General features: G+C 40.9%; 3 protein-coding genes across 24 annotated transcripts in view; all 3 read right to left on the bottom strand.

The window, feature by feature from the left end:
• The window catches only part of LOC6524815 (inhibitory POU protein), a 28,958-nt gene extending 21,574 nt beyond the window's left edge, over positions 1–7,384 (bottom strand). For 3 of the 13 annotated variants that reach the window (XM_039373551.2, XM_039373546.1, XM_039373542.2), the window contains exons 1-2: positions 6,411–7,382; positions 434–490 (exon numbers count right to left, since the gene is read on the bottom strand). In XM_039373551.2, coding sequence (XP_039229485.1) covers positions 434–490; positions 6,411–6,536 — 183 coding nt within the window. In that variant the 5' untranslated portion in view covers positions 6,537–7,382. Of the gene's footprint in view, positions 1–433; positions 491–5,818; positions 5,852–6,410 lie in introns of all 13 variants that reach the window. The other 10 variants (XM_039373529.2, XM_039373532.2, XM_039373538.2 and 7 more) reach the window with 6 other exon arrangements.
• A 1,548-nt stretch (positions 7,385–8,932) lies between these two features.
• LOC6524818 (WSCD family member CG9164) lies at positions 8,933–13,879 on the bottom strand. Its single transcript, XM_002100624.4, has 5 exons — positions 13,363–13,879; positions 10,871–11,023; positions 10,556–10,682; positions 10,115–10,483; positions 8,933–9,975 (listed from the first exon to the last, which is right to left on the bottom strand). Exons 2-5 carry the CDS (start codon positions 11,003–11,005, stop codon positions 9,653–9,655), a joined length of 954 nt encoding a protein of 317 aa, XP_002100660.1. The 5' UTR covers positions 11,006–11,023; positions 13,363–13,879; the 3' UTR covers positions 8,933–9,652.
• A 577-nt stretch (positions 13,880–14,456) lies between these two features.
• Positions 14,457–19,091, bottom strand: part of LOC6524820 (merozoite surface antigen 2, allelic form 4) — a 47,353-nt gene continuing 42,718 nt past the window's right edge. For all 10 annotated transcript variants that reach the window (XM_039370217.1, XM_002100626.3, XM_039370216.1 and 7 more), the window contains one exon: positions 14,457–19,044. In XM_039370217.1, the coding sequence (XP_039226151.1) occupies positions 18,166–19,044 (879 nt within the window). In that variant the 3' untranslated portion in view covers positions 14,457–18,165. The remainder of the gene's footprint in view (positions 19,045–19,091) is intronic.

Genomic DNA, 19,091 nt, shown 5'->3' on the forward strand with positions numbered 1-19,091 from the left:
ATGCATGTAGAGGGGGTTGAGGATGCAGGGATATACAGTTGGTCCGCAGGCAAGAACACAATCGAAACAATAGGGAATAGATTTTAATATATTTATACATATATTTATATATATATATATTTATATATGTGTTTATATAGAGAACAAATCACCCAAATCCAATTCGAATTTTCGTTTAAACAAAGACAAACTTCGATGTCAGATACACGTTGTCATACATATAGATATACTGCGAGATATATATACATATATAGGTCGGCGTCGGCGAGAGAGATCAAATAGGAAATATCAAATCGAATCGAATATCAAAGATCGAATGTACATATATATCAAAATGAATTTCAGAAAAGGAAAATCAATCAATCAAGTCAAGACAAACATGGTTTACTGGTTAACTGGTTTACTTTGTTGTGTTTTCAATATAGTAACTTACATTCTGACGTGCTGACCACGAATTGCATAATAGGGAAGCATCTTCTAACAAACGACTCTGAAAAGACGGAACAAACATCGATAGTATTGTGTATAGATTCAAGTGCCACTGCAGCAATTATATATGTTTTTTTTTTTTTTTTTTTTTTGATAACAGAGGCAAAAACCGGGGAAACCTTAAAGCCTTTAACCAGCTCGGTTCCTATCGATTTCTTTCGGCCACTAGCGGCTTTTTAAATAAATAATATCAAAAGTTTTTCGGTTCCCGTGCCCGCTGGTTCATCTTCATGTCGTCACCGTCGTCGTCGTCGTGGTCTTCGTCGTCGTCGCCGTCGGCTATATTATTCCAGTCTTATCGATTTTATATTCTATATATATATAGATATATATATATGTTTGTATATTTGTATATATGTTTGTATATCTGTGCTATACATGGGCATGCAGCAAACTCCTTGTGTACACGAAACTCGCACGAATTTTTCAGTTAATCAATTATTTAGATGCGCACAAAACTTCAAAACGCCGCACGACGAAAACGAAAGACGACAAAGTCGGGGTTTTCCAGTGTGAATGAGACGGAACCCACATGGCCAAAAGCCAAAGGCATTGCTCACGTTTTGCGGCCCATTTTCAGGCGAAAGGCGTAATGCGAAGGACCAGCGGGATGCACTGAGAAAAACGATTTGAATACCTAACTTTTGGTATCTAGTTTAATTACTCGTTATTTCCTGGGAACTCTATTTTCAAGAACTTTAAGCAGGCGAGCAAAACTAAAGAAGTAAATTTAAATTCAAAATTCATTTCAAAAGTATATGGCTTTAAAGGATCTTCGACCTGAACACTTGAACATCAAGTTTTGCATTTTAAAAATCGCAGTGCAGTGCCTGCACCCATCTCCCTCACACCGCAGCAGGCTGTCTCTCTTTGGAACACGAAGGACCGCAATAACCGGGCGGCGGCCATCGTAGAAATCAAAATGTTGTGCATTCCCAATGATGTCTTGACCATCCAGCCATCCAAACAGCCAGCCATCCGACCATGGTTGCTTACACTTGCTCCAAGGGGGCGTCTTTGGAGGGGGCGTGGCACTGGGGGAGAACGGTGTGCAAATAATCTGACAGCGACAGTTTGCTTGCACTTGCAGGTGAACATGGGCGCCCAACAAAGGGGGTCGTGTTAGCTTAATGGCCACGCTTACGCGTGCTCCCATTTCAGGATGCCAAGCAAATGACAGACTTGTGGGGCCGAGACACAAAGGACCAGTGGAGGGAAAAAAAAGAGAAAGTAGTTGAAAATTTACAAGAGCAATCATTTTTTGGGCTAACTCGATTTTTCATCTGAAATGCCTAGCTAGTTTTAAGTGGCGCTACTTTGTCAACAATGGCTATTCCAAAACATAAAAATAAACATTTTAGAATTTATTTTGGCCTGCTTAGAGTTACCAAATACTACGCAGCTATTTAAGGTCTTTAAAATATTTGTTAAAAGGCTTTATTGTAACTTTATAATTATTTAATTTTGAAAGTTATATTCCATTTCTTGCATTTCAGTGGTATTTATTTATTTGATAATGAGATCATTTTCAATGGTTAGCTTTGGATTATTAAGTATCATTACAACACAATAATAAATAATAATAAATACAATATATACATATATGTATCTAAATTTAGACGACATTTCTTCTATATCTGGGCATACTTTTGAAAATTTTCTTGCTGTTTTGAAATTTTAAAACCGAAATCCTTGGCAGGACGAGCCCTCCTAACCAGGATTTGCAACAGTTTGTTGGCCAATAAATTTCAGCACCGCAACGCAGCAGTAAATTAATTTATGAATTAATATGCGCAGTCATTCATCAAATGCTGCTCTCTCTCTCTTGCCCTCTCTTTCTAGCCACGACCTAGGCCAGGATCCTGGCCATCGGAGGAGCGGGGGAGAGGGAGAGGGGAGACGCTGGCCAGGACGCTGTCTTGACCTGCTCACACACACACACACATAGAGATACACATGGTAGAAAGGGGTGGGGGGTTGGCAATGCAGGCTGACACTTGCACATAAATTCTTTATTAGTGTGAAAAATTAATCAAGTGAACTGTTTTTTTTTCTTCTCGTCCTTTCTCTCTCTGTCTCTATCTCTTTCTGTCTCGCACTTGTTTGTTTGTCTCATTTTTCTCTCCACGTGTGTCTCGTGTTCTTCACGTGTGTGTGTGTGTACTGCATGTCTGCATGGGTGTGTGTGTGCCTTAAATAAATAATTTAATTTTTTGTTTGTTGTTGTTTATTTATGTGGGAATTTAATATTCATGATGTGTGTAAATAGATACGCAATGCTGAATGCTTAATTTTATCGATTGCGCTGCAAAACAAACCGCCAAAAATATTCGTGCAATTAAATTCGAATAAATGTAGGTACTTTAAAACCAGTAGCTAATTTAATGCAGTAAGAAAGTTTAAAGAATTTATAGTATTTATAGATTTTATAGTAACTGAATGTAGATTAATAACGAATATTTCTATTTAATACCGAACTATTTCTGATATCCGCAGAATATTAATTATTGTACAGATGTGCATGCTTAAACTATTATAACCTACTACTAATATTCCCTTTTTTATTTATTTTTTGGCATTTATTCCCATTCAGCAATTATACAAATGTTAAAGTTAAATTAAAGAATGTAGAAAAGACTGTTAAAGCTCTTTTTTCCTTTGGTTTTTAAAGAACTTTGTAACTTTATAAATGGCATACTGATTATTGATTTACTAAATAGTTTTTCCACCCATTTTATAACTCAGTTAGCAGAAATCGAGCTGCTAATCCTCTGATTTAATTTGTTTTTCCACTTTACCCCTTAGAAAATGCCTGGTTCCATACTTTTTACTTCCCTCTTAATTTGGCCAATAATTTGTCAATTGTTTTCCAGCTGGTTTCGTTTTAATGCCGCGGCCATTTAATGCAGTTTATGAATATTTAAATCAAATTAACGCCGCCGCTGTCCATTTAGCGCGCCAACCAAACAATTCAAGCTAAATGACAAATGCCCAAAGCCGCCCCCCCTCTCAGTTTTCTCAAAACGGAAAATAGAAAAAACAGAAGCAGAAACAAAAAAAGTGAAAAACAGAACACCCGCCCCTGAAAATCACACTTCTCTGGTTCTTTGGCTTTTACGAGTATCTTCGGCGGTCCAGGGGATCGGCGACAAATTTCCATTTAATGGACTGCAAGGCGTTAAGTGTTTTTGTAACCAGCTAAAAAGGTGCTTCTTCAGCCGCACGTCCCACCCACCCCCTTCGGAGGCGGACTTCCCCCCGCCCTCACCATCGACTACTTAATGCCCAGCCAAGGGTAGCATATAAATCCTATAAATCCGCCGCTTTGATCATTCAACTTGGTCCGCTGGCAGCTTTTCAAAAAGCCGAAAAGTGGCTAACGGCCAGTTGAAATGGGGCAGGGGACAGGGGACAGGGGGGCGGTAAATCCGATAAGCAAATGTAGTTGTTGCCCCTTAAAGAAGGAAATACACTTGAAGTGATTTCCTCCTTTTTTTGCCGTTTAAAGTGCTTCTGTGTCGGATTAATTTAAGGACTTGCCGCGCGGGGTTGCAACTTGGTGGGTGGGGAATTATTCGCGGTCGGCGTGGCGGGGCGGGAAAAAAAGTTATTCACCTGTTCGGGCAATCAACCTGCTGTTTTTTCTAACAATTCCCCAGCCTCTTTTCCGCATTTGTTTATGCACTTTTTATGCCCTAGCAATGGGTGGCATAATTTTGGTGGAAGACCCAGACACTTTTGCCTCCATAAATTGCCTGCCACTTGGTTTTTATTGGTGTTTTTGAACTTTAATTGAAATGAAAAAGACGCAGTTTTTTAATTTTTGTTTTGTAAGGGTGTTGTGAAGTAACTTTGCATTTTTTCCCTTGGTAACTATTTTATTTGTAAGGCCTTTAAATAAATTAGATTTATGCCGCTGTAAATGTATTTGTATTGCTCATCAAATCTTAGCTAATAAAATATTAATTATTATCTATTAGATCTCAACTATGTTCTATTAGTTTTTATACAACATCTTTACATTGTATAGCTGTTGGTTAAAGTATATTTACGAAAATTCCTATTTTTCATTTGTATCTTTAATGCGTAAAATTCGCCATCATCAACGATGCTATAACCATTTCCACTCAGCCATGGTCGTTTATTTTTTGCTCGTCTTTGTTACTCTACACCGGGCTTTTACATTTTTTATTTGTCTAGCTGGTCAGCAGCGCATAATAGTTGGTAAATAATTAATGCAAATGAATTTCAAATCACTTTTCAAGGTTACTGCACAACCCTTCAGTTTTGGGTTCGCTTCGTGGGCAACGCAAGACCCACAAAATCCGGAAAACTTTAGGCGACATTCACGGCGTAATTAAGACGAATACTGTGCCGGAAATAAACGCGAGCGGCAAATGGGAAGTGCAGTTGCATAGCCATTTCCGTTTCCTGTTCCTTTTTTCGTTTTTTCGCTGTTCGCTTTTTGCTTTTCTCCTTTTTGCTTTTTCACCTGTAATCCTGGGACAGCAGACTGGCATCAATAAACCTGTCTGAGAACTGTCAGTAATAACCATTTAATGTCTGCCCATGTTCCCATTCAATTTTTAACTCAAAGCTCATAAAAGATTCAGCAGGACACTGGGAAACTCCGAGACGCCTGCCAAATACACCGAATTATTCGTTATTTATGCATTCAGTCGGGAAAAACACGGCATCCTTCTTAAGCTCTATATATCGCTCAACTGAGTGATGCAAGTCGGTATTCCCTTTTTTACATTCAGCTGCCAAATGCAAATGAAAGTATGAATGGAGTCCATATTTGCAGGTCACAGGACCACACACACAGCTTTTTATATATTGACAACTTTTCCCTTTCTATGCGCAAAAGTGATATTTAAATGGGAAGCTGAGGATCTAGTTACTAAGTCTTTTACATACTAGCAAAAAGAAACAGGATTATAAGGGAAAACACGCAACGGAGCATTTTAGTAATAATGAAAACAGTTTTGTATTGCAATCGTAGTCGTATATAAAAAATATTTATCACTGAAGTAAAAAGTATTTAAATATTCTATAAGGTAGATATTACCCCTGCTCTTTGATATACATTTTAATCTCTGATGATTTTAGCCATTCTAAAGCAGTGACAACAAACATTTTGCAAATCAAGTTATATAAACATAAAGCATTTATATCATATATAATATTAATGTAGCTCATAATCAATAGGATGACTTGAAGTTCTGTGGTTGTAGAAGGATTTTGATAACATCCCACAGCAAATTCAATTTGTTTTGCAATGACTCGGAAGAACTCAAATAAAGTCGTACTAATGTGAAAATCATACCTCGAGAGAATCGCAAGATGATGAGATGTGAATCTGTAGAAGGAAGGATATTCTGTGGTATAGTAAGTGTCTTCTAAGTTATCAATATATACTTATTTAAGTGCTAAGCGTCTGTAAACTACACTTGTGAGTTATTAAAATTACTAGCTATGATTACAGTGTGCGAGTAAATTAATATATTTAATAGCAGTTCCATAAACTCAGAGGATCTTAGGATGGCATCATTTATAAATTGTAAAGAACACTTATAGCGTTTGTATGTAGAACATATGATAAGTAACTATAACTTCCCATTCTAGGAGAAGAAGAACATTGATAAAACTTTCTTAAGAACCAATATATTCAAAGCCTTTAGCATAATTCTAAAATTTTCATTGAGATTCAATCGCAAAACATTGAAAGACTGATAATTTATAGTAACTGATAGTAAAACCAATTGGATTTGCCAATATAGATGTAAGATCAAGAGAAATCAAAAGTGGACAGAGAGGATTCCCTCAACAACTTCTTGGCTTCCTATGCACCACATCGATGGGTTCGAATGGGATCATTGGGTGAGGTTCTGGCGGCGACTGCCGATGGATATACTTACAGATGGATTTGGCATGCAGCGACGCATTTGCTCCGAACTTCGATAGGAGGGACTGTAGCGTCCTGGAAAACAACTGGGCGCTGACATTTTCATTTTATCCGTCGTCGAGTACATCGACATTGTCATGCAGCCGCCGACGAAATCCTCCTCCAGCTTGAACGCCCTGGAGGCGTCGAAAGTGGTTGGCGAGTAAATTTTGAAGCACTTACTGGGACAGCCTTAGCACGTGTCCTGCATGCAGGACATCAACAAATATCAAATGCACTGGGCCCGCTCAACTGCGCCCTAAACTATATAAATATATATTTCTACTTTATATATTGGCTTCTTCGATCTTTGATCTTCGATCGATCGTATGCACTGCACTTGTATTTATACTCTTGGCCGTTGGCTAGTTAATGAATTGAATGATATTGAATGGTATTCGTGGTACGCGACAGAACTGAGAAAAAAATCACAGTAAAAAAATGTTGCCCAAGTAGTTGCAGAATGCCGTCGGTTAATTATTTCTTAATTTTCTTATTATTATTATTTATTATTATTTCTTTTTTTTTTGGTTTGACTTTTGGACTGGTAAACGAATTACGCGCACTCGAAACGGTTAAACGGTTTGGCGTCGGCGTTCAAACTGTTTACCGTTTGCGAAGCGGAGCTGTTGGCCCGCGTTTTATACCGACTTCCGTTTCCTGTTTCTTGGACTTGCGATTTGGGTTTTGGTTATTTTACGTGGTTACGTGGTATTACGCTGCCTGTTTCTGTACCGCTCGACCGTACCGCCGCGCTATATGAGCGTGTGTGTGTATATTTATGTGTGTGCGTGTGGTGTGTGTATGTGTATTTATTTTTGCAGACGCCTTCAAGAACTATTTTTTCGAAATTTTTCAAAAACGCCAGCGCACACAGAACACAGGACACAGATTTCACAACTAGACAAGCGCGCGTGGTGTTGTGATAAAGAATTCTATGATGAGTTTCGCTAACTTCAGAGTTTATTTTCAATGGGGCGGACGACATGTTTTCATTATTTATCAGCGTGGGCGTGTCCTGCCCGCTGCCTCAAAATGGCAGCCAAATTCCTTATATAACGCCAGCGTATGCCCTTTGATTGGTCGCCCGATGGGAGCGGGCAGCGCAGCCGGCGCCTTCGTTCAGCTGGAATTGGGCAGCAGTCGGTGTGTCTCTACCCGGCGAGTCCTTCCAAACTTGACGAAGCCAATGCCAGCGTCAGTGGTGCGGCGTCTGCGCACTGCCACATCGTTTCTCGCCACTGGGTGGCGGCGGGTGGCAGTGGGTGGTGGTTGCAAACCAAACTGGGTAGCACCACCCCCTTGAGAGACGTGGAAGCGACGAGCATCGCAATGCCCCGCAATGTCCAGCATATGGCACAAATTCTTTTTCCTCCGCATTTCTGCCTCTCTCTCTGTTTTCTCTCTCTCTTTTTGCGCCTTTCGAAGGGGAGCCACTGGCTGGTGGTGGTGGTGGGCGGTGGGTGGTGGGAGGTGTTCGGTGGGTGGCCTTCGCTGGGCCTCAACAAAAGGCACAAAACGGCAGCGCGGCGGTGAACCAACAATGCCAAACCTGAAATGGGCGTACATGTCAGTGGGGCTGATGGGGGGAGGCAGGCGAGGGGAAAGGGGGTGGTTGGAGCAGGAGGAGGTGGAGGTGGAGGAGGTGGAGGTGGAGGAGGTGGAGGTGGGTCAGGGATAGCAAGCAGGTGGGTCAGTTCCGAAAGGGGGGAGTGGCGATTCGGAGGCCTAGTTGTTGCAGTGCAACTGTTAAAAGCATGCAGCATGGCAAATCAATTACAGGGTGTCGCGATCGCCGTAGCCAGGCTTACAGGGTGCCACCTATAGAACCTATTTGTTTCTAAAAGAAATGATTAAGTATTTCAAGTTGATCAGCCAGGATGAAGTGTAGCACACAGTCTAAGCAAACCATTTAAAAAACTCGCATCTTTGTAACATTTATCTGTTTTAACGTAATAATTATAATTATCTATAAAAAAATTATCTTATAAAAATCTATTAAATAGTTTTCAATATAGGAAATATTTGGTATACTAAACTATTTATTTCTCATTTGAAGAGTAGGTCTTATTTATTTCAATCCTTTGCATAAATGTTCATCGATGCAGAATATCTGATTATTGATACTGACTATTGATACTACATCAATATTGTAGATATCTTAAAACCCAATCAAACAAATTTGTTTCAAAATATATATACTTTTTGTAATAAACTTGGTTTTTGTTTAGTTTTGAAATCGAAATTTAGTCCTACTGGCGCCATCTATGGCTCAGTTCATAATTGAAAAACACGAACGCTGAAGAAGGATTTTACATATCCTTGCAGCTTTGGAAAGCTTTTAAGGAAGCTTTTGCGAAATCTGAAGAAGCTAAAAGTTCACAGAAAATAAAATCCAAGTTTTAAAAGTTTCGTATAAACCAAATGCGCCCAGGACATAATAAAAGCTATTGAAAGCCCATTTCAAAATCCACCCAAAAAGTAAACAAACTTCAATTTTTGGTTTTGAAATTCACTTCATTGTTTCTCATTCGATTTTTTTGTGTTTTTGTTTTTGTTCGTTTTTGTACAATTATCTAATAGGCTCCGTTGTTAATATTTCACAAGTTATTGTAGAGTCGTGTATAAAACTTTTTACAAGGATAGTCTAAAATGGGACCTCAACGTGACCAAAGGATAAGTTGCGGATGAGTTGAGTGTTGGTGAGCGATGAAGCACAACATGGCCTATAATGAATTTCATAAATTCGATCAGGAATCATAATACCTTGTTGTATAGCCTATACCAAATACGTACATATATCAACCTAAAGTTATGCGTCTCTATAAAATACCATATCTAATGTTTGAACATAACAAATTTGAACTAATGCGCCAAGCGAGCAGCAAACGATTGGGAACCTTTTTGTTTTTTTTTTTTAGGTGGAAAAACGGGACTACATGTTGGGGAATTACTACCTATGTATGTATGTATGTATGTTTGCTGACCCCCAGTGAGATCTATGGTCCTACGAGTCGTGATGATCTGGGGATGATTTGAATTCTCGGTTGCAATTCCATTTGCTTTGTGCATCGTTGTCGTTGCAATTGTGTCAGTTTTTCAGTTGTTTTTTTTTTCTTTTTCTTTCAATTACTTTCTGTTGGTGGTACGAATTCGATTTCTCTTCTCGTTGCCCAGAGTTCTTATATTGTAGATAAATATTCTCCTGCGTATATCCTACGGCTCCCGACGCCCCAGCAATCCGTAGACGATGCGGCGTCGATTCTGCACCTCCGCCCTCATGGATTCCGTGTAGGGATCAAAGGATAGCAGACGCTTCTTGCGCCGGAAGATGCCCTCCTTGCGCATGATGGCGCACCGCATCAGCTGCTCGTTGATGGGGAACTGCAGGAACTCCAGGATGGAGCGCAGCTCCCGCTCCGTGTGGTGGACCAGGTCGTCGTAGAACACCACCTTGATGCTGCCCGTGAAGTTGCGCGCCCAGCTGAGGTTCATCATCTCCCAGCCCTTGAGCTTGTTGCTCACGAATTGCTGCCAGTCTGTAATGAAAACCAAAGCAGTTAAAACTATATGCATAATGCATATTTATGCACATACTGCACAAGTTATTTGCACAGCCTAATAGTTTATAATTGGACTTAATTAGTTGATGCCCCCCCCCCAATATGCAAGACGTACATTTTCCCTTGGTGCGCTTATAGCGATCCGGGGATGCGAATCCGATGTGGCCGCCACTCTGGCGATTGAACTCGGCGATGATGGCCTTCTCCGGATCGCGGACGAGGAGAATGGCTTTCGAGAATGGGGCCCACGCCTTGCCGCCCCACTCGTGGGTCTTCACCAATAATACTGAGCTGTTGCAGACGTTCTCCGCCGGAAAGCCGGTCTTCAGCAGGCCGTAGTCCTTGTAGATGCTGCCCGTCAGTATGCCGGTGGCCTGTTGGAGCAAGTACCTCAGCCACGTGTTCCCGCTGCCCGGAAAACTGGCCAGGGCGGTCAACGCTGGCAGGGATTGCAGGGCGGCGCTGACGTCACTGGGCAGGGCCGCTAAAAGTTGAATGTATGTATAAGTCATGTATAAGTAAGAAAGGTCAAATTCGCAGGGTCACTTGCACTCACTGTAGAAGTCGGACTTGTAATCCGCGTAGATTGGAAGATCTCGATTTATGTACTTGAGGTCGCGACACCAGCGTATCGTCATCTTGCGGCTGGGCATCGGAAACCGAGGACTATGAAAGCTGGGAAACTGCGAATACAAATTGTGTTAAAAATGTTGCATTAAATTGGGATAAGCAAGTGTCATCCATTCCGCGGAACGGTGTGTGTGTCAGCTATTTCTGTACACTTTCCTGGAAATGCCACATGTCAGTCGAGTTTTGCAAAGCGGAAAATTGGAAAACTGTATGTCTGTCTGTAGCACACGTGAAAACTCACCTCGGCGAAGCGTTCGATGCGCGGTCTTTTGGGATGCGATCCGGGTATGTTGTTCATGGACAGGAACAGGACGCCGCCGATGTAGATGATGATGGTTGCCGAGACACCGAAAAAGCGCCAGCCTTGTAGTGCCATATCGCCGTCTTTGCATTACTGAAATTGGGATTACCATCGGGCTTATTATTAGCTGCGGATTGTGTTGGTGGTGGCATCATCGATGCGAGCGCTGCTCGTTTATGTAAAAATAATTCAAATGAACATGTTCGCATTAATGAAGCCAATTATCTGTGTATTTTGGCCAAGAACAGGAGCAGCGACAAGGAAGCGTAATCAATTTTTTGTTTTCTGTTGATTTTGTTATGACAACGAAACAAGTGCGCCGGGGGCGTAGCGAGGAGGGGGTCGGTGAGCAGAGGACACTTGTCCAAAATGGGCCCATTTGGCCACCTCCCTTCCAGCATGGAAATGGTAACCCCGACAACCCGCCAGTCAGTCAGTCAGTCAGACAGTCGGCGGAAATGGGGCGCACTTCAGTTTTGGGTTGCAAATGGAAATTGTAAAAAGAAAAGCCACCAGAAGGCAAGCTTTTCCAGCTCCAGCTCAGTAGCATACTCTCATTTCATTTTGGGGGTCCTCAAATGATTGATAACTTGTCACATGCGTTGATAAAGGACTTCGATGACTAAATACCAATCAACACATAGTTCAAAATCATTAAGGCTAGAGAAATGGACTTTTTCTTCGAAGAAATTAAATTAATACATATATTACATTAGTATAGAATAGTTACTTATAATAGACTATAGTCTAGACCTTTATGAAAATAATAAATGAGTGCGGCAAGTACCCTTTTAGGCCATGATAAGAGATAATCTAGACCTGTTCAGATAAGAAGCGACTTATTCTGAAGAACACTTCTCCACAAAGCCTTAAATACCCCTTCAAAAAAAGGGCATCGAGGGGGAAATGAGAATAAGAGAATAAAAGCCTTGTCATGCCTTCAACGGAATTCCTTGAGCTGCATGAAACGCTCACGAAATCCGCAAAAGGACACCCCATAACACACACACACACACACACAGACACACACAGCCACAAACACACATGTTAGGTTCACATACGCACACACACACACGAGCAAGATAAAGCAGCTAAATGCGAAAATTTATGCAACAGCTGGACGAAAAGGCGGCGAGGGGTGTTCGAAGGGTACTCGTCCTTGGCCAAACGGATCCTTGAGGCACCGATAAACTCTGGCCCATCGGATGTCGGCGGAAAAGCCGCTGGATGATATAAGACATACGGCTCCCCCCCCTCCCCCTTCACCTCGGAAAAGCGCGGAAGTCGACCGAACACCAGCGAACAGGCCGGAACTTCTCGAACCACCCACCCCTCCTCGAGAAAATCGCGGTGCTGAATGGTGGTGGGCCAAAAACTAGTTCAGCGCTGAAACAAGACGCAAACAAAAACAAAACCCAAGGCGGAAAAAAGGAGAGCGGCATAAAAAATGGGAAAGCTGAACGGAAAGGTGCACTGAGAGAAAGTAAGACACGCAAAATGCCATCACATTATATAGAGTTTTCTGGCTTGACAGTGAAAATGATTAGCAATATAGCTACCAATTAATAAGAAACAAAATAAGATACTTCTTAAATAAATATAATATTTAAAGTAATATAAATATAATATTTGAAGTAATATTTCCTTGAATAATTTATTTTAAATTATCATAATGTTTGAATTGAATGCTTGGTTTGATTTTCCGATTTTTAAGGCACTTTATACTAATGGTGATTTCTAGGTATATTGCTTTTCTCAGTGCACACTAGAGTCTATATAATGAAATAGCTCGGCGGCCGCAAAGGGGAAATAGAGAAATATCATAAAAAATGGGCACCACCAGCTTCGCGAGAGCGATGCGGCGGTCAGAAGGGTTGGCTGGCAATAATTTGATTGTTTTGCGGCATAAATCAGACAAAAGCCAAGCGCACATTAGCGCAGCCAGCATAATGGAAGAAAAAAAACAGAAACAGAAACAGAAACCTAAAACTCGGAAACGTTGACATCGCAGGTGGAATGGTGGCCCAGCCCACAGGTTTACATAATGCTTACGAGAGGGGTTCCCAAACAAATGTTCCCTACCAAATGTGAAAGGGGGAGTTCATCATACCCATACTCATACCCATAAACGAATCACCCAATGAATATGCATTTTGATTGCGAGACCAAAGACGAAAGCCAAACAAATGTGCACAATAATCAAAAATAAGCACAGCAATGGGGCAATGTGCGATGAAACAATGCATGGGATCAAATAAACAAATGTGGCTGCTGGCAAACGAATTCGTATCTCTGATAGTATTTCCGCATTTTTCTCATTTTTTTTTTTCAGAGCCATTCGCTTGAATGTAAACAAATCATTTCGTGCCTTTGCTGTGTACAAATATACGAATACGTATATATAGGAATATGAATGTATAAGTTGTACTTACCGATACCGATTCCGGATCCTTGCCCCCCCTTTTGAACGCCGCTGACAACCACCAACCAGCCGACCAGCGACAAACACGCCCAGAATTCGCAGCTACATGTCAATCGACGAACTCGCAATGACAATCGCAGTTCAGGAAGCTGCTGATAAAAATGGGGGAATCACAAGGCTCCCATTTGCGGCTGTTCGTTCGCCTGTTTGAAATCAGCAAGAGCACATTGGATACTAACAATAACACGCACACACACACACTGGCAAAAAGAATCACTGTAAAAAAATCCGGTGGCAGCAGCAGCAACAACAACAATCGCCAACACAGGGCCAAACAAACAAAACAAATGTGAACTATTTATTTGTGCCACTCGGCCCACACGTCGTATGCGCAATGCCTGGGGGCGCACTCGTTGTGTACTGTGTGTTGTGTGTTGTGCGTTGTGCGCTGTGTGCTCCGTGTGCTCCGTGTGTCCGAGAATTTCTGTTCGGCTCGGAGGAAGTGGAATCCACACAGTACAACCCGCAGCAGCAGCAGCAGCAGCAGCAGCAGTGGCAGCAGAAGAAGAAGCGGCACCAGCATCGCACTGGGGGATGATTGAAAGCTTTTTTTGTTAGATGGCGTTGCCACTGACGCGGAAAAGCTCCATTAGCAACCCCATTTTTTTCAGCAGCTGGGCATGATTTGGGCTCTTTTATGGGCTCTGCGCAGGCGCCGATCTTTTGCAGAGTTTCCAGAAATGCTCAATAGGTGGCCATTGCCACAGTAACCCTCTCGAAGAAATATGTGTTGATAAAATATACATCATTCAATTGTCATGTGTTTTAATTGCTTAGAGTTCTTTGATTCTTGTTTAAAAATATGCTAATATTATTTTAAAATATGTCAAAACAAATGAGCCTTTCAACTTTGCGCAGGCGCCGTTCTCCTCTAGAGTTTCCAAAAGTGCTCAATAGATGGACAATGCCAGAGTTATTGATTATATTTGCATGAGTCGTTAGCAATTGAAATTATTTTTATGGATCTAATCCAGTTACTAAAAATAAAAAAAACGTGACTTAAAGCATTTAAAGATCGCCCATCAAAATAAAATGATTCCTTGGTTTTTTTTTACATTTTCTTCTTTTATTCAAATAAGTTCTGCTTGCCTCGATATCTCATTCAAATTTCACCTTGCCTGCTGGGGATTTGGCTTCACTTGCATTGGTTTTTCGTGGTTTCATTTAGTGTTCGAATTGGGGTTCGTATTATTTTGCAGCAACATCATACCTTGTGGTGAGTAAAAGCTGATATGATGTAGATTTGGCACACTACAAAGTAACTTGCAACCGAAGGCAAGTTTGTTGTCATATTCGTTTTGTATTTCACTTTTATTTGCGCTTCATTAACATGTGCTAATTTCTTAGTTTGTTTTCATTTTTGCTTTGCTTTAGTTCTCATTTAGTTTAGTTTAAATTATTTTTTTGCGTATAATTTCACTATAAGTACATTCTCTTTAGTATTCGGTCAACATTGCGAAATTAGCAATTAGGAGAAAAAAAAATGTATTTATACATTCATATAGGATTTTACTCTAGACTCGTGGGACTTATTATGCGCTACCTTAAACTAATGTACAAAAATATCGGTAACTTAAGTACGAGCAATTTAAAATTTAAAATCAACAACGACAACAATCCGCGGTATTCAATGCAATATAGTACAATACAGAGTAGGTCATAATCGGTCATCTGGCATATCTTCAGTTAAAAACAATCGATTAAAAATGATCCATATACATAATTGACTCACAGAGCTTTTCGTTGACTGACAACAATTGAACCGAGAGTGAGTGGTAAGTAAGAAATCAGTTAGACATACTTGTTTATATAAGGATTTATATATATATCGGGAATGGGGCCTATATAATGGGTGCCTGGCTAAGGATATATCGATGATTATATGATAGCTACCTTCTGGTCAATAACACTCTCCTCTTTTGGGCAATTTGCAATTTTATCATTAACTTTGCTAGGACTTCCTATTGTGTTTACACGTTTATATAAAAAAGAGAAAAAAAAAAGACATTTTGTGGTCCCTGGCGTATGTAATTCAATTAAAATGGTTCTCCACCTTGGCATTCAATCTCGGCCTCCTCAACAAATGAACCCAATAAACGACTAAATCAAATCCTTATAGAGTTACTCCTGCTCCATCTTTCGACTGTGCTTTGAATTACATAAGTGTTGTGCTTGTCGTTTTGTCTTATTATATTTAGTTGGACTGCTTATCTGGCTGTGACCCATTTAAGTTTTGCTTCTTTGTGTACTTTTTGGTTTTGGTTGCTTTGGTTTTCTTTGTATTGAACCCATTTGAGAATTCCTTGTTCCTTGATTTTCAGGTTTTTTATGTTGCTGTGGACTAGTTTCGGAGAAATACATATTATTCAAAGAGGGAAAGCATTTTTCTTCGGTTTTTTACAAATACTTCAAGTATTTTAGGTCTAGTTTCAGGCGATTCCAAATAGTGTTTACTAAACTAAAAAATTTCGAGAGGTTTACAAGTAAATCATCTATTGAGATTACAACTTAATATATATATTTTTTCAAATTTATTTGAGTACATTATTTACGAAGTTCTCATAAAAAATCAACGAAATATGCTTATCCCCAGGAAGTGGTGTCAATTTTAAGTAATAATCGGTATTTATCGATGTTTTTGAGGAAAGTCATCGATAAATATTGCTTACTCGTTAAAATTTGCATAAATTTAAATCTGTTCCTACCACAGAAGGTAGGAACACTTTTTCAAGATACTTGAATAGATGTAATATCTAATACTAACTTTGACTTTTTAATTTGAAAAGTGTGGGTGTGTTTGTATTGTGATCGTGTGTGTAGGTTAGTGCGCTTAGTACAGTACGATAGTTATCGATAGCCGAAGTAGCCAGAGCGATAGTAAGTGGCTTGAGTACAGCCTAACATCCTTTTTTGTGGCTAGTTGAAACTACGAAACTCTAGAGTTGGTTGTCTAACTTTTCTCTACGGACTCTACCGTCTGAGTGCGTCTAGGGCCTGGCTAGTAACTGTCCTTAGTTAAGCGATTAGTTCGGAGCAACAATAGAAATCAAAAGTGAAAAAGCAACAATCAATAATCGTGCTTCCTGCCTACATAGTCTTGAGATACATTTTTGTTTTCGGCGGCGGTGCGACAGACTCGATTCGGTTTCGAAATAGATCTTGAACTGCACTAAGCTACTTAAGTGCTAGAGTTGCCTTTCTTATGGCGAGATAGTTTCTCTAGTTAGAATTGGAGGATGAGGTGAAGGTCAGAGGTCAAGGGTTAGAAGGACAAGCAAGGAATCAGGTGAACAAAACCGAATGGATGCTGGGACTTTGGAGGCTTAAGGTTTATAGAGCTAGTCTAAGTTTTTCGATAGGTCTGACTAACGCTTCGATAGGCTTAACCGAGGGTGTTCAACAAGTAAATCGCTAATCTATGCATATTATAGGCTCTATATTTAGATATTCGTATGCAGGTGTATGCCTTATGTATGTGTTTAGTGTGTTTGTTTTCAATTTCATTTTCATTTCAATTTCCCTTTTTTTTTTATTTAGTTGTGTTGAAAATGGGTTTGGCCTGTTCTATTTCAAAACATTTGTCCGAATCGATTAGTATTTAAAATGTTTCTTAAATAGTTTTTTATATAAGTTATTAAAGCTTTCGGTTTTCATTAGACTAGTTCATATATAGATATATAACTATGTATAATTCTGTGTATATATGTACGTACTTAAAATATATATGTATATATATGTTCCATAGTCTCTAACAATAAGAGGTATATACATCTGTAGAGAGGCCCAGGCCCCCGCCGTCCACGAACTAAACGAGCAACTGATCAATATACCGATTTGGGTTCGGATCGAGATGATAGGGATGTAGATACAAATGCCGATTTTCATCATATTTGCGGTTACAGTTTCAGAGATACATACAAAATGAACAAACATGCGCATCGTGGCATGGACGTTTTTCAGGACGGTTTTAATGTGGGAATTATCTTCTACGCACATACACTCTCTCACAGGGTCACACAAATTTGGCAATTTTTTTGAAACAAAATCTAAGAAAATATTAAAAGACCCTCAAGTACACTTGCATAATGATAGAGCAATTAAAAAAATAGAAAAAGATATGATATTAAACGACTTAGGCTCTGGTTAAAATGTATTTATCTTTAAAAGTGACTTTATAAGGAAAATAAGTACTTAAGGAAATATTATTGTAAATAGCATGTAACTAAAACGAAATAATAATATTTATGCACCGGATAAATCTAACCTAGTGTTAAAATATTACCATTTTGCAAGAATATACCAAAAGGGATCAAGAAAAGCGAAATGAATAGTAATTGGAACCGGGGTGGGAACACTCTCTGGCTATTTGTGTGTTTTGTTTCTCGGTTCTTAGTAGTTGTTGTTTCCGTTAAATCTACATGTTTTATATATATATATATGTATATATATATATAAATCTCAATGGGGTTTTACTTTATATGTGTATATATCGATTCTTCTGCTGGGGGGTTTTCGTTAGGGCTAAACATATATAGAATATAGATCTATATGTCCTGACATCTTCTTAGTTTTGTATATCATATACATATACCTAGTTCTTGTACCATGTCTTGTAATACTGTCCAAATTCCATTGCTTATTGGTTGTCTGCGGTTGAACGTGCTTCTGGCCGCGTTGGGGTTGGGAATCGGAACTCGGAACAGGATGGGGACCAGGATCGGGATCGGGTTAGATTTGGTCGCAATTATAGTTCTCAAAGCTTGTCTTTATCACGGTCGATGCTCATTGCTTTAAAGATTCCGCGTCCGATGCCGTAGCGCAGATTGAACTGATCCAGACTGGAGGCCCGCGGTCGCTGGCTGCCGCTTTGGTGTCCCGCAGATGTGGAGCCACCGGCTCCAGAGCTAGATGGTGCGGATCCGCTGGGCTCCATGGAGCCGCTGGCCGATCTGGCCAACTGCTCCTCCATTTCCGTCTCACTAAATTCCGTTTCCGTGTCGCTGAACTTCCGGCGTCGCCGCAGAAACGTGCTGCAGTGCTTCAGGTCGCCCAGATTGTCGGATAGGGAGTGACCACGCTTCCGTTCCTGCCGCTCCATCTCGGCGGCCAGCATCTGCACCTCCCAGTCGTTGTGGCTCGCCACACCACCTCCGCCGTCATCCATGTCCTCCACGTTTCGGGCATCTCGTCCCCGCGGATCCTCCTCCTCGTCGTCCACATCGGCCATGTTTATCTTGCTGGACGAGGAGCTTGAACTGGAGCTCTCGCCAATGTCGAGGATCACGCTGTCCGACAGACGGGCCAGATTGCCCGTGACATCCGCCACCATGACGGCACCGCTCGTTCCGCTCCCGCTCCTGCTGCCCAGGTGTTCAGTCTCCGGTGCGTCGCTCCACTCGCGATAGCCACTGCTGCGCCCGCTGCTGCGTCCATTGCCCTGGCCGGAATAGAAGCTGGGGTGGCTCTGGGCGTGGCGGGAGCTCAGGGAGCCGGGTCCTCCATAGTAGCTGCTCGGACAGTTGAGTGCGTTCGCCGAGGCCGCATGATGACGACTGGGACCCGGCGATATGCTGCGCCTGCCGCCTTGAATGGGCGGCGATGAGGTGAACACCGTGTCCAGGGAGTCTCCTCGCTGCAAACAAGTCAAAGTAAATTCAATTTCCCGTCCAGTATGGGTGT

This window comes from Drosophila yakuba, chromosome X (genome assembly GCF_016746365.2).
Source record: "Drosophila yakuba strain Tai18E2 chromosome X, Prin_Dyak_Tai18E2_2.1, whole genome shotgun sequence".
Lineage (NCBI taxonomy): Eukaryota > Metazoa > Arthropoda > Insecta > Diptera > Drosophilidae > Drosophila > Drosophila yakuba.